The sequence below is a fragment of the Trachypithecus francoisi genome, unplaced genomic scaffold, assembly GCF_009764315.1.
Source record: "Trachypithecus francoisi isolate TF-2019V2 unplaced genomic scaffold, Tfra_2.0 Lachesis_group21, whole genome shotgun sequence".
Classification (NCBI taxonomy): domain Eukaryota; kingdom Metazoa; phylum Chordata; class Mammalia; order Primates; family Cercopithecidae; genus Trachypithecus; species Trachypithecus francoisi.
The window spans coordinates 42,184,320-42,207,408 of NW_022681467.1; the positions used below are offsets into that span (position 1 = coordinate 42,184,320).

General features: G+C 47.1%; 1 protein-coding gene across 1 annotated transcript in view; it reads right to left on the minus strand.

The window, feature by feature from the left end:
* Positions 1–6,589: 6,589 nt before the first annotated feature.
* SLC13A3 (solute carrier family 13 member 3) overlaps positions 6,590–23,089 on the minus strand; it is a 92,865-nt gene continuing 76,365 nt past the window's right edge. The window contains exons 11-13 of the mRNA XM_033186630.1: positions 14,996–15,157; positions 12,186–12,323; positions 6,590–8,962 (exon numbers count right to left, since the gene is read on the minus strand). Coding sequence (XP_033042521.1) covers positions 8,786–8,962; positions 12,186–12,323; positions 14,996–15,157 — 477 coding nt within the window. The 3' untranslated portion in view covers positions 6,590–8,785. The remainder of the gene's footprint in view (positions 8,963–12,185; positions 12,324–14,995; positions 15,158–23,089) is intronic.

Sequence of the window (23,089 nt, forward strand, 5' to 3'; positions counted from 1 at the left end):
TGAACCCTTACTTTGAATTCTCTTTATGGTAAGGATGTTATTTTCATTCTTCAGCTCAGAAAACTGAGACTCAGAGAGCTACATCGCCAACCACGCCGCTCAGCTATTAATGGCACTGCCATGATTTCTAACCAGCAGGCTGGCTTCAGGGTATACCAGTTAGCCACTGGGCTCTGCTGCTGTGGAGGGGATAATTCACAGACCTTGTGATTACTTCATAGTGCAGCTGGTACTGCAAATAGTAGATACTCAATAATGTAAATTCCCCATGCACACCCTCTGCAGTTATTGCCATGCAGGTCTGCTTTCAGGCTGTTCTGAAAGCCAGTTCCTATCTGAAATGCAGACACCTCTCCAGCATCTCTGTACCTCATCACTCCCAGCAGGCCTACCCTGAGCCCCCCAGGTTCCCCCTCTGTGGGATGGACCAGTAGGGGCACAGCCATTTTCCCTTATAAGGACATGTTGCCTGGGTCACTCTCAGGCCAGAAGGGGAATGTCCTGTGGCCTGGATAGGGGAAGTGACATTCTCATAGTCACACAGCGATTGAATGGAATACCTGTGGCCAGAACCCTAACACACTTCCCAGACCAAGTATCCCTCCAGGATGTTAGGCCAGCCACCAGGTCTGCGAAGAACTAGGTACATGAGGCAGATTAGCAGCAGTAAACTTATGTACCTGCAGTGACCAGCCTGCTCAGGTCATGAACAAAGCAGGATGAATGCAAATAGCAGTGAGCTGCAAAGTGTAGCTCCCTCCTGTCTGGTCAGCTGTTACTCATCTCAAATTGAGGATCAAAGCCCCTTGAAAATGAGATCCACCATGACCAGATTTTCCAGCTTTTCTAAAGACGCCCGTCATTCTCTTTTTAATGTAAATGTCAGCATTTTTTTTTAAATGAAAGACTACCATGCAGACCAATCTTAACAGGTCTATAGGCCAAAGCCAGCATGAGGACCATCCATTTTCACCTTCTGCAGGAGGCCTTAGTCAGGCCTGCTGTTAGCTGTCTGGCTGCAAGGAGGTGTCTAGCTATTCTCTCAAACCGCAGGGGCCCTGGACTGGAGGCAGCAGACCTGAACTCAAATGCCAACTTTGTCACTTACTGTGCTGTGTGACCTTGGGCAAGACACTGTCCGTCTCTGAAGTTGTGCATCCTCTGCAATAATGAGGGTAATATAGTATCTACTTTAAGGACTGTTTGAGGATTTAATGAGATAATGCATATAGAGTGTTCAATAAGCAATAGGTAAATGCTCACACCTTGCTCCCTCCTACCTGGGGTGACAGCTCTGCCGAGTGAGCCCCTGTCTGCTCACATCTGATTGTTGAGACTTCTGATGCTCACCAGGCCACCCTGGCCTGGATCCCATCACATAGCAAACTTCAGGGCGTTGCGCTGGTCAGACAGAAACAGTCCTAGAAGGCAGCCACCAGCATCTGCCCAGTTTCTGCACAGGCACTAGGGAGCTGGTCGGATAAGGACCAGGCTGTTTGTTTCCAGAAGGCCTCGGGTGGATATGTAGGATTTGGGAGCATGGGGACATAGGGAATGAACAGGCAAAAGATATTTTTGGCTTTTCTTGGTACATGTAGGCAGTTACCTCTGTCTATATAAGGCTAGCCTGACCTCAAGGCCCACAGCATCCGGAAGGTGCTTCTGAATCATCAAAAATAGAATCAGCGTTGTTTAGGGGAATTTGTGGGTGGAGGATTCAGAGCCATAAGACAGAAGAGGAAGAGGAAGAGGTAAGCCTTCAGATCTTCCTGGAGAGCCTGGCCTGGGATCAGAATCAGAGATCCACAGAGTATTATTTTCAGGAGAGATGGACTTTTGCCATGTTGCCCAGGCTGGTCTCAAACTCCTGGGCTCAAGTAATCTGCCCACCTCAGCCTCCCAAAGTGCTGGGATTACAGGCATCAGCTATTGCACCCAGCTGCATAGAATATTAGAGTCATTGAATTCTTCAGCCTTCTTCAATGTTGCCACTGTCCAGATGGTTGGAGAATATAGAGAAGCAGTCAAAATTTTCCTATACTGCTGGTGCTATCCAATAGCAACAGTATGCGAGCCAACTCGAACCGTATGCACAATTTAAACTTTTCTAGTAGCCCTACTCAAAGTCCACTGATTCAAATGTTAGTCTCATCTAAAAAATTCTCACAGAAATATCCAGAATAATGCTTGACCAAATATCTGAGCACTATGGCCCAGCCAAGTTGATGCATAACATTTTTAAAATTTAAAATATTGAATTTTTAAAAACAGAAATTAATCTTAATAAAATATTTTACTCAGTGTAACATATCATAAATATCCTTTTAACATGTGAATAATATAAAAATTGACAGGATATTTTACACTTATTTTCTCATATTACAATTTTCTACTATGACAAATCTCAATTTGAACTAGCCACATTACAAATGTTCAATAGCCACACATAGCAAGTGGCTACTGTGTTGCACAGGGCAGTTATAGACCATTTCCGTCATTACAGAAAGTTCAGTGGGTAGTGCTGCTCTAGGTCATTAGAACCCATGACCACTAATGCTGAAACAGACCTCCCAGATCATGCAATTCAGAGGTCACAGATTCAAATACTTTCTTTTTTTTTTTTTTTTTTTTTTTTTTTTTTTTTTTTGTTGAGACGGAGTCTTGCTCTGTCGCCCAGGCTGGAGTGCAGTGGCCGGATCTCAGCTCACTGCAAGCTCCGCCTCCCGGGTTTACGCCATTCTCCTGCCTCAGCCTCCCGAGTAGCTGGGACTACAGGCGCCCGCCACCTCGCCCGGCTAGTTTTTTGTATTTTTAGTAGAGACGGGGTTTCACTGTGTTCGCCAGGATGGTCTCGATCTCCTGACCTCGTGATCCGCCCGTCTCGGCCTCCCAAAGTGCTGGGATTACAGGCTTGAGCCACCGCGCCGGCCAGATTCAAATACTTTCACAAGCCAGGAAAGTGACAGAGTTGAACAAAGAGAGCCAGTATAAGACATTAAAGAGTGGTGGGGACTGAGGCTGATGAATGCTTATGTTCCAACTTAAGATTTCCTCCACAAACTACTCAGCTCCAAACAATTGTTGCCAGATGCCAGTGAGGGTCTCATATTGTTAGATCTGGTATTTTCCTTTCCAAGAGAAGCAGAAATCCAGATTTTTATGTGAAATCTCCTAAATTTTAATGACTAGCAAATAATAATTTAAAATTCACCAGGGGTCGGGCATAGTGGCTCACGCTTGTAATTTCAGCACTTTGGGAGGCCAAGGCAGGCGGACCACTTGAGGCTCAAGAGTCTAAGACCAGCCTGGGCAACATGGAAAAACACCATCTCCACTAAGAATAGAAAAATTAGTTGGGCGTGATGGTGTGCACTTCCAGCTACTCTGCAGGCTGAGGTGGGAGGATCACCTGAGCTGGGACATGGGGGTTATAGTGAGCTGAGATCACACCAGGCCAGTGCACTCCAGCCTGGGCCGCAGAGCGAGACCTTGTCTCAAAAAAAAAAAAAAAAAAAAAACTCATTGGGGAGAGGACAAACAAAACTTAGCTGAGGGCTGGCCCCAGATTTCAAGCTCTGATGTCAACCCTTTGTGCCGTACTCTTCTCAAAGCTTGTTTCTCCAGACCCCTCCCCATGCTCCTCCTCCCTGCCTTGCACCTGGGAGGTGGACCTGGACAGGCTGCATCAAAGCCCCTCTTGCATTCTGGCTCCTGTTGGTGCAACACATAAAATCTCATGTGTCAACTTGGCTGGGCCGTGGTGCCCAGAGATTTAGTTATGCATCACTCTTGATGTTTCTGTGAGTATGCTTTGAGATGAGATTAACATTTGAGTAAGTGGGTTTTGAGTAGGGCGGATCACCCTTCAGAACGTGAGTGGGTCTCATCCATTAATAGGAGGCCTGAATACTGCAACAGACTGACCCTCCCTGAGCAAGAGGACTCTCTGCAGCAGACAGCCTTCAGGTTCCAACTGCAGCACTTTCTTGGCTCTCCAGCCTACTGCTCTCCCCATCAGATTTTGGACTCACTAAGCCTCCACAATGGTGTGAGCCAATTCCTAAAAGAAATCTTTCTCCTTCTGTCTTGATGAGAAACACACACACACACACACACACACACACACACACACACACATGCATGCACACCCTGTTTGTTGGCTTCTCTAAGGAGCCCTGACTCCCTAGAAGAGCTGAGGGATGGAGGAGAGGAAGAGCCCTCCCCTTCCTGCAGTCACCAAGAGCCAGCTGTGTCCCTGGACCCAGATCCCATCAGGGAGCTTGCTCCCTTAAGGCCTTGGGCTGGGAGGTGCTCTTCTACTTCTCGCTCCCTGATTTCTCAGCACTGGAGTTCCATATTTTTCCTGTGGTCCCCCTACTCTCTGCTCACCTTGTAACTTGACCTTTCACTGAACTCTCCACAAATTCGCTAGTTTGCATGCTTTCTACTTCCTCTTGAGACCCCACCTATGTGCTCTCATTTCTCAGATGAAAAAATCGAAATCCAAAATAGTAGGCCAGGTGCGGTGGCTCGTGCCTATAATCCCAGTGTTTTGGGAGGCAAAAGCAGGAGGACTGCTTGAGGCCAGGAGTTTGAGACCAGCCTAGGCAACATAGCAAGACCCTGTCTCCAGAAAAAATAAGAAAATAAGTCAGGCATGGTGGTGCACACCTGTAGTCCTTTTTACTCAGTAGGCTAAGGTGGGAGGATCACTTGAGCCCAGGAGTTCAGGTTACAGTGAGCTCTAATTGTACCCCACACTCCAGCCTGGGCTACAGAGCAAGATCCAGTCTCAAAAAAAAAAAAAAAATAGTAAAGAGATCTGCTCAAGGTCACACAGCATGTTACAGATGGAGCCAAGATTCCAATGAGGCTTATTGAACTCCTTAATGACTTTCATTTCATCTCTTTTTTACAACTACCATCACCACCTCCATTTCTCCACCTACTTGACTCTGTATCTGTTTGACATCCATACTGGAATATGTCTGTGTGTACCTGTCACTCTGTGTATCTGTAGTTCATCACTTCTATGTGTCCTGTGTTTTCCTTAGTGTATTTCCTTTATATTTTATTTCAATACTCCCCCGGTGATGGTCACCTTGGTGGCCTCAAACAACCGTGGCACAAATATCCTTTGACACTGTCTCCTTAGGACCCATGGGGTAGTTTTCTCGGTCGTAGGAAATACAGATAATGAATACCCCTAATTACTTCCAAGTTGCTGGCCGGGCTGACAGGGTTTCTGTTTCCTTATATCCTACCAGGACTTACTGTCTGCTTTTCTTATTTTTCCCAGTCTGATTGGCATGTTGTTGAATGTCTTTTAATTTGCATTTCCCTGCAAATTATAAACACGTAGGTTTGGGTATCTCTTCATAATCCTGTTGGCCAGGTAGATATCTCTTTTCAGGATGACATGTCACAACTTTTGTCCACTTTTCCCTTGGGACCTATGGTAAGTGGCTTCCAAACATGGCAGCCCACTGTCCCTCCCCTCCCTGGTGGATGCTGCCCCTACCATCAAGGGCTGGAGTCTGTTTCCCTCCCCTTGAACCAGGGCAGTCCTGTGGGCTACTTTGACCAATAGAATTTGGCAGAATTGACATCCTTAGACTTCCACATCCTGCCCTTAGAGGCCTTTTAGCTTCGATTTTTGTCGTTCTTGAAGGCCAGTATCATGTAAAGAGGTCCAGGATAGACTCCTGGAGAAGCCACGTGAAGAGAGACCCTGAAGTGTCAGCGGCCATTGCAGACCTTCCAGGCCTAGCAAAACTCCCAGCTCATGGGGCAGAGACAATGCCACCCCTGCAGAGCTCTGTCCAAATGCAGCAACGTGAGCCGAGAAGTTGCTGTTTCAAAGTTCTAAGTTTGGGGATGGTTTGTGATGCAGTCACAGATAACAAAAGCAAGGTTTTGTTCATTCTGTTTGTCTTTTCTGAGTTGGGGTGCTCTGCATATCTTCTGGACATGAGCCCTTGGTGTATTCCAATGACTCTGTACCAGCCCTGCCATCTCCTTGTTCCCACGCTGCCATGAGCACACCATAATGGTGCTGCTGTCTTCTGCCTGCAGATCTTTTTCACTAAGAATGGCAAAGCCCTTCAGGTTTCAAGGACTGAGTAACATCCGGTCAGGGTAAGCTAGGATGCCTTCTCAGGAAAGCTGCAGAGAGGCCTGGTAACCAGCCAGAAGAGGCAGACTCTAGATGTCCAAATGCCACAGAGCTCCAGCTCAGAGCACCTGGCTAAGGGAAGCAATCTGCTCATCTGAACCTCTGCACTTACAGTCCCCCTGCCTGGAATGTTCTCCCCAGGGACTCCCCATCACTCCCACCTTCACCCTTCCTCCCACATTGCCATGAGCATCTGGCTGACTCCTTCAGGTCTCAATCTAATGCCACCTCCTCAGAGAAGTCCTCCCCAACCACCCTGGCTAAAGTAACCTCTGAGTCACTTTAACATCTTGGCCATTTTCCTCTTAGCCGGCATCATAACCCGTGACTTATTTGTTTATTTTCCTATTGCCTGTCTCCCCTGCCAGCATGTAAGTTCCATATGGGCGGGACAATGAACCAGAACATGACAGGTTCCCAATAAATGTTTATTGAATGAATAAGTGGAAGAAGGAGTGAACAAAGTAATGAACAAAACAGACCCCAGATCAGAGGGCGAGATGGCTTTCTTGTTAATTTTGGTGCAGATTCAAGCAGCAAATATTTACTGAACACTTGCTATGTGCTGGAAATCATTCTAGGAACTGGAGTTACAGCAGTAAAAAAAAAAAAATCATTTGTATTTTCATAAATTTATATTCTAGAGGGAGAAGATAATAAGAAAATAAGTTATACAGTGTCCTAACTATTAAGAAGAAAATATAGCAGAGTAAGGGGGTGGAGAGTAATGAGGGTGATATTTTAGACAGGAGGTCAGGGAAGCCTCTCAGGGAAGGTGACACCTGAGAGGCACTTGAATAAAGTGAGCTGGGGAACCAGACGTATATTTGAGAGCAGAGTGTTCTAGGCAGAGGGAACAGCACGTGCAAAGGCCCTGAGGCAGGAGAGTTTGAGTATGTGGCTGGAGAGGGGAGGGGAGAGCAGCTGAAAATCTGACAGGTCAACTCTGTGGAATCCCCAGCCCAGGAATCTGGGGTTTTGAAGCTTTCTTAGGTTCAGAAAGGAGATCATCTCCAGGTCCAATGTTGATTAACATTCTTTATTTCACAGTATTTTTGATCAGAAGTCTTTGAAATCATGATTCATCTGGTTACAAATCCCAGCAGTTTCTCCTTGAATGAACCTCTTGCTTTCAGTCCCATACAACGTACCTCCCACCAGCCCCAGTGGGTTGTAACTGTGATTCAGCACTGAGTGCTCGCTTGGAAAGGAGGTGGAGCTCAACCTCCAACTCAGAGGGCCTCTCCCACTGCTCTCAGGGAAATGCCCATGATTCACTTATGCTGTATTAACCAGTACAGCTGGGTGCTGCCTTCCCAGCTGGCCAAGCGCTCCTAGGGGAATCTCCACCCTCAGAGGCTTAGGAAAGGGAAGTGTGACGATTCAGGGCCCTTGGGCTAGTGTCTTTTCTGCTACTGGGCTAACGCTGGGCCATTCCATTCAGCAGACACTGAGGGCCTGTGCTCTTCACTGGGATGCCAGAATGCTTCTGCTTGGAACAAAGAGGGATTAACCCTTGAGGGCAGACACTACTTCCAGCCTCGGGTTCAAGGGGATGTCTCAGTTTTACCCATATGTAGACGGGGACAATCTTTTGCTTGCCTGAGACATTTTACCCCCGGCCTTTTACAAGTCCCCAATTTATCTTTTGACTTTTCTCTCACCCCTGACAAATGGGGCCTTTGATAACTAAACATGCTTACCACTTAAGGTGGTGCATGGAGAGACCAAGGCCACCTGCTGGGACAAGCAGCAACTGACGGCCTTGCAGCCACAGACGCCTCTGGGGGCCACATGTAGGAGGGTCCTGGCTGGAGGGGTCATGAGTCACTCCATGGGAGGGCAGGACCCAGGCCTGGCCTGACCCCAGAATTATGGCCAAACTGACCCAGAAGAAACAGGAGAATCCTAAATCTCTCGGGTCGAGATGACAGCTGAGGTTTCTAGAACTTCCCCTGGTATGCTTAGGAGCCCAGAGAAACAGCAAAGAGGCTTTGCACAGTCTCATGTCCTTGGAAAGCTATTTGTCCCTTTCCCTGTCCCCAAGGATTAAAAAAGAATCTCTGACTGCTGGTTATCGGCAGGGGCAAAACAACTGGTGCAGAATGGGCACCAACTAAGCAAAATCACACATTGGTTGTGAACAGCTGGAACAACTCGGTTGGAACATTGCAGCCCAGGAAAGTGATCTTTAAAGACAAGGTGGTCTCTCCAGTGTAACTGAAAGTAATCACTGGGGGATAATGTCAGCTGTGCCCATGGGAATGCATGGCCTCCCATCCCAACTGTACCAAACACGATGCCAGATTTGCTCACTGTTGATGAAACTGGGCTCTCTTGTATCGTAACGATAAAACAGCTCACTGATAAAGGAGCTTATTTCTCAGGCAGCAGATCTGAGAGATATCTGGGCTTTGAACTGCATGAGAGAGACAGAAAGTGTCCTAGATAATGGCTGGTGGACCCGAGTGGGCCACTGGAGGTCACCCTTGCTTGCCGCATATTGGATTAAAGAAAAGAATTATTTGATTGCTTTGTAGTGTCCTAGCAGCAGGTGATGGTGACAGCCCTTTGAGAGGGTTCAGCCTCCAGGGAGTCCCCCAGGGGGACTCAGAGGGTCCGAAATGTGTTGTTGGCCAAGGTGGGTGGCAATGCTGTGACATTGACCAAGTGCATATCAGCCCAGTCTGGGAAGGTGCCCAGCTGGAAGATGGTCTGTGCCCAGGTATTCATAGCCAAACTGAGCAGCAGGACACCCATCAGGTTCATCAGGAGGCCTGTCCGCACCTGAAATAGAGCCCAGACAGAGGGAGGGGTCAGCACCTGACCCACCATACAGATGCAAACATTCAGACTCAGAGACAGGAAGGCACTCACCCAAGATCGCACAGCCAGGAAGTGATGGAGCCAGGACACAGTCCCAGGTCGGTCAATGCCTGGGACTCTTCAATCTTTACACTACCCTAGGCTGTCACTCAAAGAGCTGCAAATGTCCCCATTCATTGATGGCCTCTAGGTTCCAGGCACTGTGTGCTATGCAGTTGTCATAGGGTTATGCCATTTAACCCAGAAAGCAACCTTACAAAGGTGATTCTTATTAATCCCCATTGTACAGAAGAGGAAAATGAGACCTAGAGAAGTTGACTTGCCCAAGGTCACCTAAAATAATCTTGTCTGATCACTAAATACCCCCATCCCACACACATATACACACATGCATGTACACACACACATGCATGTACAAACACACATAAGTACACATATATACAGACACACACACACATACACTTCAGCTCCAGTCCAGTCAGGGAGTCCTAGTCAAGGCTACCCTTGTCCATTGGGAAGCATTTTTCTTCTGTCAGTGGAGGATGTGCCCATCTGCTCCCCACCCTGGCTGGCCTCTTGGATGTGTCCATCTGCTTCTCACCCTGGCTGGCCTCTTAGACCATTCAGTCCACCCTGGGCTGAAAATCCCTATTTTCCCACCTGGGTCTTCTGGCTGCCCCGCCTTCACATAGGCCAGCCTGAATCACATGGTGAACAGTTACTTCCTTTCTAATTCCCTTTCTGTCTATTCCTCCCAGAGAAAGTCTCACTTAGGGGGCGATAGAAAAATGAATCTTGGGGCCCCCAAATCACTAAGCTAAAGAAAAAAGTCAGACTGGGAACTACTTAGGGCCAACCTGCCTCCCATTCTATTCAGTCATCCCTCTCCTCACTGAGATGAATGCATATCTGATTGCCTTCTTTGGAAAGGCTCATCAGAGACTTAAAATAATGCAACCATTTGTCTCTTATCTACCTATGACCTGGTAGCCCCCTCCCCTCTTTGAGTTGTCCCGCCTTTCCGGACCAAACCAATGTTCATCTTACATATGTTGATTGATGTCTCATGCCTCCCTAAAATGTATAAAATCAAGCTGTGCTCCACCCTCCTTGGGCACATGCCGTCAGGACCTCCTGAAGCTGTGTCACGGGCGTGTGTCCTTAACTTAGGCAAAATAAACTTCCTAAATTTACTGAGACCTGTCTCAGATTTTTGGGGTTCACCGGGGCCACCATGGCTTCAGCACTTCTCTGCTTCTGTCAGTTGCCCTTTTAACAAGGAGAGGCCCAGAACCGTCTCCAGTCCGCTGCTATCAGGGAGAGCTTAATTCTTTTGTTTTTGCCGCTTTGCATTTATTTTTATGCCATGGCATATATTAATAATACCGGTTTTCCATTGATGGATGCACTGGAAACATTTCTTCGGGAATATTCTTAAATGAATTTAAGTTTTTTTGTTTTTAATGTTAAGCTGATTTAGAAAAGGTGTTAAATAAATATTACCATGGACGGGTGGGGGACATACTGCGTGTGCTGTCCTGCCTCTCTTCTGAGGGCACAGAGGTGGAAGCCCTGGCACCTTCGGAGGATTAGAGAGAGCCTGGCCGACACGTTGGGGAAACTGGGGGAGGATTGGGTCTCCCTTTGCCAGGGCTCGAAATTCTTTCTAGTCCCATGTTAGCTATTTAATTAACACCTGACTCATCACTCTCAGGAACAAACCTGCAGGTGGGCCATCTCTGCCCGGGACTGACGGACCGGGAGTGCCCCTTGTATCCCTCCACATCTCTTGCAAGTTCTACCTCTTGGGGACTCTCCATTTCTCTGGCTGTCTTTGTTCTCCAAATCTGTGCTGTTCGCAATGCCGCCCTCTCAGTCTTTTTCTCTAAGGAGCCTCCCTGCTTCCACAATTGTCCCTCCCACCCTAACCATCCACTCCAGCCAGCAGCCAAAATGATCTTCTACAGACAGAAGTGAAATCACATCATTGCCCTGCTTACTGAAGGTCCTCACCGTGGTTTGAATAAGATACCAACTCTGCCCTGCCCCCGCTGTTCCCCAAGCTCATCCTTCCCCAACTCCACTGCAGCCACCCCAGTCTCCCAGCCCTGAATTTCTGGAGCACTCATTGCTATTCCTCACTTCCAGGCCTTTGCACTTGCTACGCCCTCCGTTGGGACTGCTCTTCCCCTTTTTCTTTGGGAGGCTGGCTGCTTCCCATGATCAGCTCCCATGTCACCTTCCTGGAGAGGGCTTCCCTGCCACCCCTCTCCCCCGTCCTCTTACACTTCCTCATGTTTTATTTCCTTCTGAGCACCTAGCAATATTGAAATTTACATAATTTAAGAAAATCTGCTGCACTTGTTGACGCCTGTCTCTACCAATAGAAAGCACCCTCCTTGGAGGCAGATCGGTGTCTCTCCCACTCTGCAGTGCCCCCAGTGGCTGGAACATGAATGCACTCACTAAATACTGCTGCAATCAATAAACAAATTAATGAGCGTCTCTGTCTCCTGTCTTCTCTGTCTGCTCTGTGTCTCCCTTTCTGCCTCGCTCCCACTCTTGCTCTCTTTCTCCCCATGTGTCCTGCAGGGGTCTTGTGCCTGGAGGGCCTGCATCGTGAATGGGTTAAGCAGGTCGCCCTTCCTGGCTTTGACAGCTTTGGAAGGGTTATTTGCAAAGCCAGTGGGAAGGGAAAAGGCTGCAGGAGTCAGGAGTGGGAAGGGAGGAGCTGGTTCAGCAGGGACCTTCGGGAGAGGAAACATATTGCCAGTGACTGGGCCCTGCTGAAAGCTGGTGGGGTCCTCCCACTGCTACAGTCCTCAGCTCCTGTCTCCTTCCCAGCTGGCTGAGCACTGAGGCCCACCCAAGTCCCAGGGTGTGCCTGCTGCTTCTCTCTCCTAAAGATCGTGAGCATGAAGTGGGGTCCAGAGGGAGGGGGGAGTCCCTTGTCCCTGGAGCAAATTTTTGAAACCAGTCACTAAGGCAGTGTTTCCTGAGATTGTCTAAGTGCAAGAATCATCCCAGAGTCTCTGCTAAAATGTATGGTCCTGGTCCCACTCGGAAAGACCTTTCAGAGACTGGGGAGTGGGGTCAGGGTGCAGGAGTCCTGCATAGAGACCTTGCCCGCCCCCTGCTGCCCACCCACCTCCCGTGGCCTCTGCTGGGAAATGCCCAGACTCACCATGTCTTTGACCAGCAAGTGTCCAGAGGCGAAGGCGATGGAGTTGGGGGGCGTCGAGACCGGGAGCATGAAGGCAAAGGAGCAGCCGACTGTGCCCGGAATCATCAGGTACAGGGGGTGCACTCTCAGGCGGATGGCCTGGGCCCAGAAAAGGTGGGAGAGACCCGGAGAGAGACCAATGCAGAGCGACCACAGCGAGAGAGAGAGAGAGAGAGAGAGAGAAAGGCAGTTGGAGAGACACAAAGACGTAGAGACAGAGAGACAAAGATATCCACAGAGATTGGCAGAGTGGCAGAGAACAACAGGGACAAGTGCGAAGAGAGAGTTAGAGAGACAGAGAGAGAAAGGCAGTCAGAAAGATACATGCACAGGCAGAAACAGACACAAGCAGGTATGAAGAGAACCAGATTGAGAGAGAGGTGGAGAGAACATTCCCAGGGTTAGTGACATTCAAGGGCCACACTGTGGTTTGATCAGGGATGGGCTGCGGTGATGTACCTAGAACGCTCCTTCTCCAATGTGAGAGTGCAGAAAAGCACTTGGAGGGCTGGTTAAAGCCCACAGGGCTGGCCCCACCTCACCTGGAATTGCTGATTCAGCAGGTCTGGGGTGGGACCCAAGGATCTGCATTCCTGACATGTTCCCCTGGTGCTGCTGGTGTAAGGGCTGTGCACTGAGGACCAGGGCTTCATAACACTTCCCCTGCTTGCTCCTTCCCTCAGCCAAACAGTCTCAACCCAGAGTTGGCCTCTGGATACCTCTTGTTGGGGGCATCCCTGGATTTCAGTGTGAAAGAGCTCATGAGAGCATCTGTTGGCAGCTCTTCCAAATTTCTAAGACTGTGTGTATCAAACCCCCCTGCGAGCTGGCCGCAGCTACTGGGCCACTAGTTTGTCACCTCTCCCGCCTACAATTCATGTTGATCACTTCTCTGGCATTTTACTTAAATGGGATGTTATTGGGCCTTCTAGGGAATTTTTGCAACCCAAAGCATATTTATTTTCTCAAAAAGCTCTAAAATCACCCCCTTGCATGTAAAATGTTTTTTGATTTTGATGATAAGCAAAGTTTACAAGAATGAGTCATTTGCAAGTGTATTTTCCAGCAAAAGCTGCCCCTTATAGACCTGGCTGGGTTCTACACTCCCTCATCTTCCCCATACCCCCTTTAGCACTCCCATTTCTCTCAGTCACCAGGTCTCCCTGAGGACCCCCACCCCATATTGCTGTAAAATGGTGAGCCACTTTGGAGGGCAATTTCCTCATCTCTAACAACATTTCAAGTGCACATGCTCTTTGACCCAGGAATCTCAGTTGTAGGAATTTCTCTAGATGTAATCAATGACGCATAGAGAAGGCTCACGTGATGCGTCATTGTTGAATAACAGCAAAGTCTGGAAATACCGATATTTCCACTGGGCAGAGAGATTGCTTAAATAAACCAACAACTGTCCATTTATAATGGAATATTCTCCAGTCATTGAAAAATAACACAGTGTGTATCTGTATGCTAACACAGATAAATTGATGCATGAAATAAGCAAACAGAAACCAAAGACAAAGTGCTGCAGGTGTGTGTGCTGGGGCATCACTGTTTGCATACAAAGCATTTACTTGCATCATTGATTTAATTTTACTAGCATGGGTTATATTAAGGTAATTATATGGTCTGGTCTTTAATCTGTTTAAATATAAAACTATCTTGATAGTTTCCTTTTTAAGACTCCTAGTATAAAAGCTACCTGATCATGTATATATTGTTCTTTTCATACAATCATGGTTTCATGTTGGTATTTGCATCTCTTTTTACAGGTGAGATTGAATTACAGCTTTTTCTTCCCTTGCTCTCCTTGTCTGGTTTTGGGGCCAGGGTTTTGCCAGCTATAAATTGAGTGACCTTGTCTATTTTTCTCTGCTGGTGAACAGTTCAGCTGAGTTGGAAACTCTCTGTTCCTTGCAAATTTGCTAGCTCTCACCCAGCAAACCACCTGGGGCTGGTGATTTTGTTTTTGTTTTTGAGACCGGATCTGGCTCTGTTGCCCAGGCACCTGCCACTAAACCTGGCTACTTTTTGTACTTTTTGCAGAGATGGGGTCTCACCATGTTGCCCAGGCTAGTCTGGAACTCCTGAGCTCAAGCAATCTGCCTGCTTCAGCCTCCAAAAGTGCTGGGATTACAGGCATGAGCTGCAGAGCCCAGCCTGGGGCTGGTGATTTTTAGCTCAGTAGTTATCAGTTGGGTGGGGGGAAGGAAATTGTTCCCCCGACAGGGAATATTTGGGAATGCTAGGAGACATTTGATTGTCATGATTTACGAAGGCGCCACTTATCTGTAGTGAGCAGGGCCCAGGGACGCCGCTGCACACCCTGTAGTGCATGGGACAGCCCCATACAGAGAACGATCAAGCCCCAAATATCAACAGTGTTGAAACCCCTGCTTTAGACGGAGGCTACTGCTTTGCTTACCATTAGAATTTCTCCTATGGCCATTTGTTTACTCAGATTTTATACTTCTTCTTAATCCAAATTTGGTAATTCACCTGTTCTAGAAAACTCTCCATGTCACCATGGGTTAATTTTCCCAAAAGAGAGAATTGGGAGCACTTTGAAAATACTTGCTCTATGTATGCATTTTTTGAACGAAAACATCCAGTATTTTAAAAAATTGTACTGTGGTTCTGACACACTTTCATGTATTTTGCAAGACAGCAATGGCAACTGTAGACCCCAGTGAAGCTCCCTTGGCAGGTGGAAGATTTCTGAATGTGTGTTGGGGGAGGGGTGCTCCCCTCTTCCCCAGAAGGACCCTCACCAGCTCTGCCAGGACCGGCAGGAAGATGATGATGGTGGCTGTGTTGCTGGCAAACTCAGTGAAGAAGGCGATGACCACAGTGATGAGCAGCACAGCCAGGGCAGGGGGCACATTCTCCAGCGGGTGCAGCTGCCCGCCAATCCATACAGACAGCCCTGATTCCTGCAGAGGGAAAGGCATTCCTTCATACCCCAGCCTGTCCCCAGCTGCTGCCCCCAGAGAGGGTTAGGATAGATCACAACGACAACTGTACCCCTTCCCAGATGGGGAGACTGAGGTGCAGAGAGGGCAGGTGACGTGTCTGATGTCACACATTTGAGCTAAGGTCGCACATCTGAGCCAGCAGCCTCTCTGCTTCTTGAACTGCTCTCTACTCTATCTCATACAGGCCAGGGACCCAAATCCCTGGGTCTCCAATAATCCATTTGGTTTTAGCACCCCTAAGCACCAGTTTAAGTGGGAGAGGGAAATCAAACCAGACCCTCAGTAGTAAAACTTTTCATCCCTCCAATGAAGGTTATTAATTACCCAAATAGTAGTAGTCACTTATATAAAATAGTCATTATTTTTATAATTATTATTTAATAATATATTAATATGTATGAATATATATACAAGATTTACTATATATCATATATAAAACAGGTATCAGATATACATCAAGTGTAACACAATCAATGTAATTATCAATAATGGTATTTATACGCCTGTAATCCCAGCACTTTGAGAGGCTGAGGTAGGCGGATCACTTGAGGCCAGGAGTTTGAGACCAGCCCAACCAACATGGTGAAACCCCGCCTCTACTAAAAATACAAAAATTACATGTGCGCCTGTAATCCCAGCTACTCGGGAGACTAAGGCACAAGAATCACTTGAACCTGGGAGGGAGAGGTTTCAGTGAGCCAAGATCACGCCACTGCACTCCAGTCTGGGCGACAGGAACTCTGTCTCAAAAGCTATATATATATATATATATATGTATATATATGATACACATATATATGAACATGTATGTATATATACACACATATGAAGTATATATGAACATATATATGAACAGTAATAAGGATAATTATTACAATGATAATACAAATATTAACGTTGCATTATTATTCATTCTCATAAGAATCACCATTATTGAGACTTTACAGAGGACCAGGCACCTGCCAGCATTAGCTCCTTGACTCCTCCCAACCATCCTGAAAGGAAAATATTATTGGTCCCTGTTTTACTGATGAGGAACTTTAGCCTGAAAAAGTTTTTGTGACTTACCCAGGGTCCCTAAAAGTAGTGCCTGAGACACCCATCTACCTCCATAAGATGATGTGATTCTGCAAAGCTCCCTGTGAATCAGCATCTTCATCTGGACACACCAATCCGTCACCTTGCCTCTAAATTAAGAGCAATGCCCAGTGCTGACTCCAGTCCTCCAGGGCAGAGATGGGTAGAGAAGTTCACCGAGACTCCACTCCCCTGTCAGTGCTGCAGAATTATTTGGGTGCTCTCTCTGCTGACTTCTCCAGAAGTTACCCTACTTACCAGTGTATAACATCTATAATACTCTTCCACACCTCTGTCCTCTCACCGTCAAATGCATCCTTAAATAACTGACCCAACACATCATTATAACCACAAAGCGGCAAAGCAGAGGATGTCAAAATATGCTCAATGCTGCCCCCTGGTGGAACTGTGATGCAGTAAGATCACAATAAAGCGACCGTTTGCTTAGACCTAGAACAAAGCTGTAGGTTTTGGAGCTGATCTAGGGCAGAGCTGGGTTAGTTCGTTAACATTCAGAATCCAATGTATTGCTACCATAGCCCTTTTATCAACCCAGTATACCAAAGACACTTTATATATATACTTTTACTTTTAATAGAAAAGTCTTTGCTTACTCAGAACTTAAAAATTTCATAATCAATTCTAGAAGACAGCATACAGGGCCAGGCATCATGGCTCATGCCTGTAACCCAGCACTTTTAGAGGCCAAGGCGGGCAGGTCGCTTGAGGTCAGGAGTGTGAGATCAGCCTGGCCAACATGGTGAAACCCCATCTGTACTAAAAAAATACAAAAATTAGCCAGGCGTGGTGGTACACGCCTGTAATCCTAGCTAGCCGGGAGGCTGAGGCAGGATAATCGCTTAAACCAGGGAAGCAGAGGTTGCAGTGAGCTGAGATCATGCCACTGCACTCCAGTCTGGGTGACAGAGTGAGCGAGACTCCATCTCAAAAATAAATAAATAAATAAAATAGAATACGGCAGTTTTTACATAAATAAAATAGTACACTTGCCCCTACAATTTGACTTAAAAGTTAGCTTCAATGGAAGAATAATAAATGCTTAAAAATATTTTTCCCCAGAAGAGTCCTCGTAAGACTAAGGTGTTTCTGGTACATCTGCAGTTTGTCTGCTAGCCTGGGGAATACGGTAAGCGGCAGCGTGGAGGCCACAGCCCCTCCCCTAGCTGCAAAGAGTGCTGCAGGGAGAAAATGGGACCTCTGGTTTTTCCTGTAGGCCACAGCTCTGGCAAAGAGTCTGACCTGACAGCTCTGTGCGCAATCAAATGGAGAGGGGCTAGAGAGAGGGAATATTAATGACTCGGGCAAGTGAGAAGCCAGGAGCTGCCCCGTAGCTAGGCCTCTGAGTGACCGGGCTTCCAGCCAGCATCCCCGCAGCCACACAGGCCTTGGTGCAGCGCCAGCACTGGAGGGAGGTCTGGCAGCTTCCTAAGAGAGGAAAACCCCTGTTGCGTAGGGTTCTACTGGGGACTCTAAAGGGACTTCACCTGCCCTTTCCCATTTTATTTTATTTATTTTTTTGAGACAGAGCCTCACATTGTCACCCAGGCTGTAGTGCAGTGACACAATCATAGCTCACTGCAGCCTCTATCTCCTGGGCTCAAGCAAGCCTCCACCTCAGTGTCCTGAGTAGCTGAGACTACAGGCACACACCACCACGCTTGGCTAAATTTTTTAAAGTGATTTTTTTTTATAGAGACAGGGTCTTACTATGTTGCCCAGGCTGGTTTTGAACCTCTGGGCTTAAGCGATCCTCCTGCCTAGGCCTCCCAAAGTGCTGGGATTACAGGCATGAGCCCCCACGCCCCAGCCTCTTTCCCATATTCTTAGGAATTGGAACCTTTGTTTCCTTGGAAACACACAGCCCCACAGTGTTCCCAGGGACTTCAGGGACCAGCAACAGCCAAGGTCAGAGGTGGCATGGCCAGAAGGTGAAGAGAAGGGGCTCTGGAGTCAGTCTGAATTTGCTTCCCAGCTTAAGCCTTTCTAGCTGTCACTTAGCTTCCTAGGCAAGTCACTTAACCTCTCTGTGCTAAAATTTCCTTATCTGGAAACCAGGGATAATGATAGTGCCTGTTCCAGAGGGTTATTGTTGGGAGAAAAGGAGTGAATCTATAAAGGGCCTAGGAAAGTGGCTGGGTGCTTGGTTAGTGCCTGCCATAACTAGTAGCATGAAGTCACAAGATGCCTGAAGTGGTGGAACTCAGAAATTGCCCAGTGCAGTGGTTGTCAAATTAATGTTCCTTATTGGCCTTGAAGATGACCAGAAGTACCCTAGGCCACCTTGCAAAGATGGGAGGTGGGGAGACTGAGTTGGCAGAGGTGTTTCCCTCTTCCTCCTGTTTTCTTACTTCAACCAGGTCCTCTCTTCTTGGTGTCTTTGATATAGAGTAGAGGAGCATCTTATAAGGAGGTTTGTTATGCATAAGTTCAATATTCATAACTTAGCCCAGCCTACCTTCAATGTGCTCAGGACACAGACATTAGCCTACATTGAGGCAAAATCATCTGGCAATGCTGCACACTGTAGAATATCTGTTGTTTACCCTCATAATTGTTCAGCATCTACAAGACAGTATCCTACCACATATCACAGCCTGGGAAAAGATCAAAATTCAAGATTCTAAGTACCTTTTCTACTGAATGCATATCACTCTTTCACCATTGCAAAGTTGAAAAATCATAAGTCGAATCATTGTGAAGTCAGGAACCATCTGTACAATTATCTCCATTTTATGGTTGAAGAAACTGAAGCACAAAAAAGCTCAGTGATTTGCCCAAATAAATAATATGATGTGTCCTAGTAAGATTCAGAATCTGGATCTTAGTCATGTCATCAGGCTTGTCTGTCCAATAAAATGAGGGTAATAATAATTGTATTAGTCCACTCTCACTCTACTAATAAAGACATACCCAAGTGTGGGTAATTTATAAAGGAAAGAGGCTCAATTGACTCAATTCAGCATGGCTGGGGAGGCCTCAGGAAACTTACAATGGGAGGCCTCAGGAAACTTACAATCATGGTGGAAGTGGAAGCAAACACATCCTTCTTCACATGGTGGCAGCAAGAAGTGCCAAGCAAAAGGGGGAAAAGCCCCTTACAAAAAAATCATCAGATCTCTTGAGAACTCACTCATGGTCACAAGAACAGCATGAGGGTAACTGCCCCCACGATTAATTACTTCCCACCAGATCCCATGACATATGGGGATTATGGGAACTACACAGTTCAGGAAGAGATTTGGGTGGGGACACAGCGAAACTGTATCAATAATAAAGATGACAGATTTCTGGCAGAAAATGAGAAATGGGGAGAATACACATTTTCTCCTTACCTCTATCACCGCAATATATTTGTAAGTTTGTTGTGCCAACAGAATAAGATCAACCTTTCATCAATGAGTTAATGCAATAATAACAGTAATAATAATAGTGAAGATGAGCATGGCTCCTAGTTTGAGCACCTGGGGTATATCACCACTCTTCTGGGTACTTTCCATACATTATGTGAGCAATTCTCAAAGCAGCCCATCTTTAGGTCATAGCAACAACGATGTGTTAAGCACCATTATGCACCCAGTGTCTTCTAGGTGACTAGAACAGTGGTGGATAAAACAGACACGATCTCTGCCTGCCTCATGGAGCTTCCATTCTAGTAAGAGACACAATCAATAAACATGCCCACAGGATCATTTGGGGGGTAGATGTGGTATACAGGAATAGGCAGGGTCATGAGAGGAAGAGGGACTGGGGTGGGAGGCTATTCTAGACGTAGGGGCTTGGGAGGGCATTTCTGAGGGGCTGAGACCCGAAGAGTGAGGACTCAGAGCTCTCAGGACGAAAATTCAACAGAGAAAGGGAAGACGCAAAGGTTGTGGGGTGCATGTGAGTCTGATGTGGCTGAGGAAGGGGCCAAGGAGACTGGAGGGGTGTTAGGAGGGAAGAGAGGTAAGTGCCAGTGTTGGGACTTACATTATCCCATACAACTTTCTGTGTTGGCCAAGAGAAACCTTGGACTTGAGTTTAAGTCTATGCAGAGTCATGACTATATGGTTTTGCGGCAGAAGAAAACTGCAGTGAGGACCCTAAGTGGGCTTAAGCGAGTTGCCGAGGCTCAGAGTAAGCGCTAGGATACACTTCCTGCCCTTCAGAACCAGCGCTGGGAGTCAGCACACCCAGGCTCACCCTGGATTGCATCCAGGGACCTCCGATCCTCAGGAGGCTGCCAGGCTGTGGTCTGATGAGAGCGTGGGGCAGGGGCCAGGAACCAGGATGTGCCATAAGCATTCTGGTCGCTCCTGGGCCAGGCTGCGGCTGCCTGGGGAGGGGATGGTACGGCAGAGGCTGGGGAAAGGAACAGCTACTACACAAAGCCCCTGTTGAAGAGAAACTCCGGCCAGCTGCCCAGGGCTGGGCTCAGAGCCAGGGTGGCCTCTTAGCATGCCCAGCATCCCGCAGCCCAGCCTCCACTGAGAGCCAGTGCTCCCCACACCACTCCTGGAGCTTAGGGAAACCTCTGGATCAGGGTCATCTCATCCAGCCTCCTTCCTCTAGTCCAGGCTGGGCTCAGATCACGGAGGTAAATGGCACCATTTCCACCAAGTTGCTCAAGCCATGAACCTCCACATGATTCTTGATTTTGATTTTCCCTTTCCTCAGTGTCTAACCATAATAACCAACTGTGCTGGGCTGTGTTCTCATTTCTCTGCATATATTGACTCACTTAATAATCATGACAACTTTACCAGGTGGGTGCCATTGTGATTCCAATTTTACAGATGAGGAAACTGAGGCCCAGAGAGGTTTAGTAACTTGACAAAGATCACACACCTAAGAAGAGGGAAATCTGTGATTCCAATCCAGATGGTCTGGTTCCATCGTACAGCACACTTCTTCAAGATCTGGATAACATGTCACTTCCTTTAGAAAACCTTCCCTAAGACACCCCCAGCAGGAGGCAATAGCGTAAGTCAGATAGATATGAGTTCAAATCTTAGCCCTGCTACTAATGAGCTGTGTTACCAAGAACCAGTTACTTAACTTCTCTGGGTCTCAGGAGTCCTAAAATGGAGACAAATAACAGTACTTTTACTCATCTATTCCTTTGTTCCCTTTGAAGTCTGTACTGTTATTTATGTGTTTTTTTAATAGACAAAGTAAAACATATTTTATTTTAAAATGGGCACCTGTGCAGAGCGCCTGAATGTGCCACCCAGATCCCCGTCAGTGGAGGTCTTGTTGCCCCCACTAAGGGAGTGCAGTCAGCTGTCTCAGACCCCAAAAGCAGCCTCACTTGAGGCCATATCTGCACCTGGGGCAGCTTGTGTCCCCAGACAGATGGATGCTGGGATACAAAGGCCTGGCTGTCTCTGATTACTTGTACTGCTGGTGAGGGCCATCTCAGCTCCAGTGGTCCTGTGGGGCTGGGTCTGCCTCCAGCTGCATTTCTCCCTCTGCCCTCTCCTGCTTCCTTCCTCTGCCTACCACAGTGACCCCAAAGGCACAACCCTAATGATGCCCACGCTTGCGAATCTCCATCCTGGAGTCTACTTCCTGAAAGCCCAACCTGTAGAAACCGTGGCATAAGGATTTATGAGCTGGTGTGCTGCAGTTTTTAGCACTTCTTATCAGCTATATGTATTAGGCAGTTATTCTTTAATTTTCTCCAGCAACCCTGTAGAGTAACAGCTTTGAGCCTCAATCTATGGATGAGAAAAATAGGAACCCAGAGAGGTTAAGAAACCTGCCCAAAGTGTCCCAGCACGGGGTGGTAGAGCCTAGATTGACCAGATACTGACATTCCCAAGCCTGGGCTTCCGACCAGTATACACGGTTAACAGGTGTCCAACATTGTAACTTCATTTGAAACTGAAAATTAAAATTGAATTAACAAGAGAAGGCAATAAAAGAAGTAATTTCAGCTTCCTTATCCTTAATTGCAGACTGACTCTTAACTGGCTGTGGTTTTGAATGCCTCGGTTTACGAGGTGTTCAGGGATGGGACGGAGCTCAGCCACACGAGCTGTGGTTTCAGATCCTGGCTCCACCATCTCCTGGCTGTGCAAATGTAGGCGAGCTATTTAGCCTCCTTTTGCCTCCGATTCCTCATTTTTAAAATGGAGACAGTGATAGTATCTGATTCAGTGGTGTTTATAAAGATCAACTGAGTCATATTTGATTCACAAAGCACTTCGAACAACGGCTGGCATGTGCAAAATTCTGGAGTGAACAATTTGGAGTCTGGATTCTGAAATCAGGGAGAATTTGAACCCCAGCTCCCAAGCAGAGTGCAATTGTAAGAATTTAAGAGAGTTGCTTAATTTTTCATGTCTCAGTTTTCGTATCTGTAAAAGAGGCAGAAAACCATTACCCAGCTCTTAGGGCTGGTGCGGCGATTCAGTGAGATAATCCATGGAGACAGAAGCTGGATGCCGACATCGCACTGCCTCCGAGCTGGGCTGGCTGACCCGCACTGGCACACCCTGGAGAGTGAGCACTCCCTGAAATTCTGCACTCCCTGTGCCTCATTTGCTCCACCCTGGTCCCAGCCCTGACTTCTCAGCTCACAAAGCCCTCCGGAATAACATTAATAATAACATCCATGAACTAATTAATATTACTATCTAGTACTTATATGAGAGTGGTTGAGCATAGACTCCAGAGCCAAACTGCCTGGATTCTAATCCTGACTCCATAGCTGTGTGACATTAGGGAAAAGGTACTTTATCTCCCTGTGTCTCAAGTTCCTTATCTAGAGAATGGGCATAATAATGGTATCTACCTTATAGCATTGTT